General features: G+C 52.2%; 1 protein-coding gene across 2 annotated transcripts in view; it reads right to left on the minus strand.

The window, feature by feature from the left end:
* Window positions 1–7,313, minus strand: part of LOC137646040 (uncharacterized) — a 70,045-nt gene extending 62,732 nt beyond the window's left edge. For both annotated transcript variants that reach the window (XM_068379183.1, XM_068379182.1), the window contains exon 1: window positions 7,051–7,313. In XM_068379183.1, the coding sequence (XP_068235284.1) occupies window positions 7,051–7,205 (155 nt within the window). In that variant the 5' untranslated portion in view covers window positions 7,206–7,313. The remainder of the gene's footprint in view (window positions 1–7,050) is intronic.
* Window positions 7,314–7,620: the final 307 nt, after the last annotated feature.

Here is a 7,620-nt window from a genome sequence, read left to right on the forward strand (position 1 = left end):
AAGCAGAAAAGACTTCTCGAGATTTACCATGATCCCCAGATCTTGGCAAGTTCCAGAAGTTTGTCTTGGTGTCGAAGAAGGGCCGACTCCGAGTCTGCTATGATCACCCAGTCGTCCAGATAACGGAGGAGACGGATGCCGATCCTGTGTGCCCACGACGATATTAGGGTGAACACTCTGGTGAAAACCTGAGGTGCTGTGGAGATACCGAAACACAGCACCTTGATCTAGTAGATCTTGTTGTCTAGGCTGAATCTTAAGTACAGTACTTTCTTGAAGACGGATGGACTGGGCTCTGGAAGTACGCATCCTTCAGGTCCAGTGTATACATGAAGTCTTGCGGTCTCACTGCAAGTCTGACCATGTCTGCCGTCTCCATGCTGAACGGGGTCTGATTGACAAACCTGTTCAGAGCTGAGAGGTCGATGACTGGTCTATAGCCTCCAGACGCCTTCTTTACAAGAAAGAGTCGACTGAAGAAGCCTGGGGACCCGTCGATGACCTCTTGGAGAGCGCCCTTCTTCAACATGGTCTGGACTTCTCCCTTGCCGATCCCATGGCAAGGGAGCTCACCGACACTGGATTCGCTGTCAGGGGAGGTAGAGATGTCGTGAACGGGACGCGATATCCTTGACTGATTACGGAAATCGTCCAGGAATCGGTCCCGAGTTGCTGCCACCTGTTTGCGCAACTTTGTAGGCATCCCCACACTGGTGGACATACAGGGGGACTGCCAATCCTAGCGTTTGCGACCTCGGCCACTCCCTCTAGGATTTTTTCCTCCCCTTCGACACCGTTGTCTTCGCTGCAGCTGCCGGTTTCGCGGTCTTGGTAGGACGTGGTTGCTGGAGGTTTATAGGGCTTTGATGTTAAAGCCCTATGTAGGAGAGAGTCCTGGTTGGACTTCCTCCACCTCTCAGCCGCCTGCTCCACGTCCTTAGGCTCAAACAAATTCTTCCCCAAGATGGAAGAATGTCTGAGCCTGCTGCTCTCGGTGCTGGGGACCTTCCGGTGGAATCTCTCAGACACCGCATCTTGACGCTTCAAGATGGTATTAGCCCATAAGTTCGAGACTTGATGGGCTAGAAACTCAATGGTATGAGTGCCTGAAAGTAGAAAGGTCTCCATGGCCTTCCTGATACTCTCTTTAGACAAGTCCTCAGATCGTAACAGGATGCCCAGAGACCCTAGCCAGATGTCCAGCCACGAAGTTGTCTGCATGGCACACTTCGTCACCATCTCCTGGCTAAGGATCTCTGTAACCGAGAACGACACTTGCCGGTTGGAGTCTCTCTCTAGAGGGACTCCCCTGGTTAGCTCTTCCAAAGAGTGGTGTAAGGGAAGAGCTAAACAAGTCTCCTCCATGATGTCAAAGTACTTCCTCTGATGGACTCGAGGAGGCGGGAGGAGTTTGTTACCGGCGCTGGATCGGCTGGAGGAGACAAGCTCGGAGAGCTGGCCTTCGACCTTATCTCTGGCACTCTTAACCCCTTGGGACCAGGGCAAAGCCACGCTGGCCTTAGAGGGTTTTTGGGTACCAAAGACTCGGTCCAAGACCGTGTCCTTGCCCTCACAAGGGAGAATCTCTGGATCCGCGAACCCAATGAGATTCCTTATAAGGGTCACAACCTGCCAGAACGCATTCTCTGACTCCTGTAGCTCTCCTCATGAAGGGCTGGCAGCGAAGTCTCCTGTCCCAAAAATCTCTTCTTGGGGGGGGGACTCGTGGACATTCTCCGAGGGCTTGGCTGGCTCTGGTCTAATCCTTGAGGACAACTTCGGTAAAGTCTTGGAGTCCTTCGACTCCCTCCTGGGAGGGATGCAGGACTCCAACAGTGATGGTGGGAGGCTCCTCTCCACCCCTACCCGAGAAGACTTCTCTGCGCGAGGTGGGGTTTCCCTCATTGGTGCGAGGGGGGAATGCCTCACCTCACGTGACTCCCCTGAGGACGGGAAATCCTCGTCCAAAGGGGAGGGAGAGAAAGTCTGGGGGGGGGGCGGAGGAGGCCTTCCTCAAAGACTTCCGAGGAGTCAGCTTCGCCCTTGGAGAAGTCACCACGTCAGCTACTCCTCTCTTCCTCTTCAGGGGAGTCGAAGCTGCCACTGATTTGTGACCCAGCTCAGAGAGAACAGGCTTAAAAGCCTGCATAACCGCTCTGACAAGGGACCCAAACCAGGGCTGCCGACTGACAGCTGCGCTGCCAGATACTCCCTCTGGAAGGAAGGGGATCGTTCGATTCCTAGGAGTTACCAAAGTAGGGTCTGCCTGAAAGGAAGAAGAAAGAGGAGAGTCTCTGGACCTATCCGGAGTTCTCCCTCCATCCAGCGAGTGGGGCAGGGACACAATGACGATGACCGGGCCGCGCGGCGTCCTGCAGCCCGGCGCGTGGGATCGGGCTGGCGCTCGCGCGATAGAATTTTGCCCGGATCACGCGCAGGCAATGGCGAGGGCACGCGGGCGAGGGATGGCGCGCGGGCGAGGGATGGCGCGCGGGCAAGGGATGGCGCGCGGGCGAGCGATTCACGCAGGGGAGGGCGAGCGATTCACGCAGGGGAGGGCGAGCGATTCACGCAGGGGAGGGCGATCCATGGCGCGCACAGGCGCATTCCGGTGATTGCAGAGGGCGCGCAGCAGGCTGAATGAGGGCTCGCGCACGAGGGCGATTGTTTGCGCGCGCGCAGGATCCCGAAGAACCCGTGAGGGCAATAACGTTAGGCTCGCACGCGCAGGAGATATATCCCTTACGTGCGGGCGCGCATGAGGGCGCACATCTGGAAGAATAGGTGGGCACGCAGCGAGCGCGTGGGCGCGTCATGCGCAGGTGAAGGATAGCAAGCAGGCGGGGTCAGATGACGCGTTGGAGAGCGCTGGCGACCAGGAGAAGAGGTTATCTTCCGCTTTGCGCCCAGATCAGAAGATCGTGGGCGCGCAGGAGATCGTTGGTGTGCAGTTGAGCGCTGGCGCGCAGGAGAACATGGGCGCGCAGGAGAACATGGGCGCGCATCAGGATGAGGGTGCGCAGGTGAGCAATGGGGCGCGGGCGAGCGATGGGGCGCGGGCGAGCGATGGGGCGCGGGCGAGCGATGGGGCGCGGGCGAGCGATGGCACGCGGGCAAGATTTGGCACGCAGGCGAGGGCGCGCAGGCGAGCGTTGGCACGCATGCGAGGGCGCGCGGGCGAACGATGGCATGCAGGGATGCGTACTGGTGATTGCAGGGGGCGTGCCGTAGGCTGTATGAGCACTCGTGCGAGCGCGGGCGCGCAGGATCCCGAAGAAACCATGAGGGTGATAAAATTGGGCACGCGCGCAGGAGATATATCACTTGCGCACGCGTCGGAGACTGCGCGCAATGGCGCGCAGGTGAAGGATGGCGAGCAGGCGGGGTCCGATAGCTCGTCGGCGTTTGATGTCGAGTTGGAGAGCGCTGGCGAGCAGGGGAAGAGGTTATCTTCCCCTTTGCGCCCAGATCAGAAGATCGTGGGCGTGCAGGATATCGTTGGCGCGCAGGGGCACGTTCCGGTGATTGCAGAGGGCACGTAGCAGGCTGAATGAACGCTCGCGCCTGCGAAGGCGATTGTTCGCGCAAGCACGGGAGCGCAGGATCCCGAAGAGCCCGTGAGGGCAATAACGTTAGGCGCGCGCGCAGGAAATATATCCCTTGCGCGCGGCCGCGCATGAGGGCGCACATCTGGAAGAATAGGAGGGCGCGCGGTGAAGGATGGTGCGTCGGCGTTTGATGGCGCGTTGGAGAGCGCTGGTGAGCAGGGGAAGAGGTTATCTTCCCCTTTGCGCCCAGATCAGATCGTGGGTGCGCAGGAGATCGTTGGCGCGCAGGCGAGCGCTGGCGCGTAGGAGAGCACTGGCGCGCAGGGGAACGCTGGCGCGCAGGAGAACATGGGCACGCATGCTGTGCATCAGGATGATGGCGTGCAGTAACGCGCTGGCAGACAGGTGAGGGTTGGCGCACAGGTGAGCGCTGACGTGCTATAACAGGAACCACAGCAGCTGGAGCGCGCTGCCGCGCAATTGCGCACAGGCGAACGACGGCACGCAGGGGATACCTGGCGCGTAAGGGACTTAGACACATTGTGTGAAAGTCCCTTGTGCCCCGAAGGGACCGTTGCCCGTTTAAAAACAGGGTGAGTAGGCGCCCACGGCGCATCAGCGGCCAGGAACGGCGACGGCAGGTCAGCAGGTCTGGCGGGTGGAAGATCGGCGTGTCCTTTGCAAGGACGACCTTCTACCGAAGGAGATCGCGAACGATCTGCGGAGAGGTCCAGGGATGTAGCTGGTAGAGTCGGCGAACGACGGCGAGGTTCCTCTGCGCCGGACTGCGGCGATGAAGAACCGAAGAAGCGCCTCCTAACACCCTTGTGAGGTGAAGGAAGGCCTCTACAGCGAAGAGGAAGGCGGGCTTTACGCCTTATACGCCCTCTGTGGGCCGTGGGGTCAGTAGGCTGACCATCAGCAGTCCTCCGAAGAGGAGTCTCTGCGAGTGAACTCCCCCGAGGGGAGAATCACCGGCAGGGGAGCCCGCTAGACTTAGTTCCTCCCTCGAAAGATGTTCGGAGGGGGGAACTAAGCCTTCAGCTACATCAGCAACATCAGGAGCAGAGGTTTGATACAACTCATTAGAAGCCTCTGCCAAAACAACGTCGACGATAGACAGAGGATCAACCTCTGCTAAAGTCGGCGATTGTTTGACAGCTGCCCCCATTCTGATCATGTCAAACAAGGCTTCCTTGGAGGGCGAACCCTCAAGCCCCAAGGAAGCCCAAAGCTGCAACAAATCATTATTATTTACATTTACATTCAAATTTAAATCCTCCCCTGGGAGAGGAGGAGGAGCTGCCTCGCTATGGGAGGCAACTCCCTCTCCCAAACCCCGAGATCGGTCAACAGAACTGCGGCCTACGCTACCACTCGACAGTTTTTCGGAAGAAACCAATCGAGTGGGAGCTTCGGAGGAGGTTTGGGGCACGGAAGAAGAGCCCTTGGGATTTTCTCCTTTCAATGAAATCTTCGAAAGAGAAATATCCCACCTGGACTTCTTCCGGCGCCGGGAAGACCTCTCCCACTGAGAGGTAGACCACTCCCTGCACTCACCACATACATTACTCTTATCACACCGTTGGCCCCTACAGTAAGGACACAAGGTAAGGGGGTCCGTTTCGACCGCAGACATATAGGTACCATAAGGGCGGTCAGGTAAACCAGGACACTTACGCATCGCAGAGGCCAACTTCACACACACTTTGACAAAGAAAAAGCAAACAAAAGATTAGTAATGGCTGTTAGAGAAGGCGAGGGTGACAACGGACACGTCCGACTACCACCCGAGCCGAGAGCAAAGTGAGCTCAGCACAGGTGTGTGTGAGGGGGGAGGGTAGCAAGCTACCCTCCCTACCCCCCGCTAACTAGCGGTGGGGTAGTAAACCTTCGTTAAAATTCTAATGGCTCGTCATTTCAGCTACGCCGAAAGTAATTACCCATATTAAATAGCGTGGTTTGTATTTCAGTTACGGAACAAAATAACCTTTTCTTCTCTATACATTAATCCAAGAAAAATTGCAAAAAATATGAGGATCCTCTTCCCCTAAAATATTTATTTCACTTTTGTTTACATTTTACAAGTCCAATGTATTTGCTCCCATTTGTGCTTAGGTTGTTGCGTGTTAACGACTTTATACTTCCTGCACACAAGTCATCCTTCTACTTTCTTTCTACCAATGGATTTACTCCTGTTCATTCATTTGTAAGTAGCTCCTCCTCCTTCCATCTCCTACCATATGACAAAGTTTACCATATTTGAGCATGTATGTACTATATACTTGAGTGTGACATACACAGTTCTGTAACACACCCCATTTTCTTAGGACAAATCCTCAGTTCCTTTGTAGCTGTTACATGTTAGGTATGCGTTATAGAGCACAATGTAACAAAGTTTAATGGCTGCCATTATAGCTATTACAATGCTATAGCCAAGTTTCACAGTGAATATCATGGTGTAGTGAATAATTTTTTAAAAGTTAAGGTATCCAAAGTGGGATTCTAGTAGGGATTTATGTAATTCACTTTATCATAATTTAAGGATTTATTTGTGATGTATCTTTAGTTTGTCACTTGGGAAAGGGGTCCACGGGGCTTGCTCAACCCTTTTAGGTCTGTAACCTGGGAACTACTAGGTTAGGTTAGGAGGGTTTGTTAGGTTCGGTGGCCTTTTACAAATCTGAAGTGTTAAATAATTACGTTTTGTCCTTTTTACGCACACCCAAAATCCCAGGTTCCCACCTGTGTCCATTGGGAAGGGGGGTTCCATAACGGTAGAATGAATGGTTTAATTGTAGTAGGGAGCCTTTGTATATCAGAGCCCAGTTCCTCCAGCGAGCATAAAATATGGACAACAACTAACCTAAACTTTCTCCCCTAACCTACAAGCCATGTCCTTACCTACTTGCTTAATGGGGGATGCCCCCATTTATACTGGCATATTCTTAGTCAGCTATCACCAAACATGCAGGCGGCCGCTATCATACATACACCCCGGCAGTAGAAATATAAAGATCAAAATTTGTTGAAAGCACATTATTTACTATAGGAAAAGCCGTTTTCAAATTAGAAATGTCGTAATGTGTTCTTCTATAATTTTACCAGCTGTCCTGCATGCACAAAACATCATCTAACCTAAACTTCCCCACCTTACCTAGAAGCTGTACCATTACCTACTTACCTAACGAGAGGGACTAATAGGACCCTGTGACCCAACTTAAACTGCCATATTCTTAGCAATAAGGGAGTTATGAGGCATAGCCACTCTCATACATACACCCTCCAATTTGCTTCTGAACTTGAGAAATACCAACTGCTATAAGGGTCCCACAGGACATTTGGCTACCAGCCCTATAAGTCGATGTATCGAGCCTAGACCCAAGGTAGGTCTATGGGCTTTGTGACAGAATAACTTTTAACTTATTAAAATAAATATTTCAATGCAAGATACTTATATTATACAAAATGGTATTATCTTCCTAGAAGAACATGGTCATACCTTTTTAATCTTTTTTTCCTTTGAGGTGGAGGGTTTTCTGGTATGGGTGAAAAATGTAATACTTCGTTTTCAGAGTCTGAGCCAGATAAATCTAGTAATTTGTACGAACTCATATTGTTATTATCATTATTATTTAGATAAGACCCTGAGACCATTTTGAACAGATGACATTGTGCTCACTACATGATTCTAAACATCTCGTGATGTAGGTTTCTTTATCAGTTTATAACCACAGCAGCACAGTTACTTATCCAACCAATAGATGGCAGTGAGATCGTTGTAAACAAAAACTATGACGTTTGCATAGGGATCAGTTAGATAAAACCAGCTGATTATGTTTATGCTTTTTTTTTATTTAGATAATAATCCAGTGAAGTATTCATCTTATATTTCATATTTAATGTAAATTATAAAAGCATAGATATACTTATTCTGGTATTGTTGAAAGGGAACCATCCACCCGTTGAGATACTACCGCTAGAGAGTAATGGGAACTTTTGACTTGCCAGACAGTACTACATTGGATCCTTCTTTCTGGTGACGGTGCACTTTCCCCATGCCTACACGTAC

This window comes from Palaemon carinicauda, chromosome 8 (assembly GCF_036898095.1).
Source record: "Palaemon carinicauda isolate YSFRI2023 chromosome 8, ASM3689809v2, whole genome shotgun sequence".
NCBI lineage: Eukaryota > Metazoa > Arthropoda > Malacostraca > Decapoda > Palaemonidae > Palaemon > Palaemon carinicauda.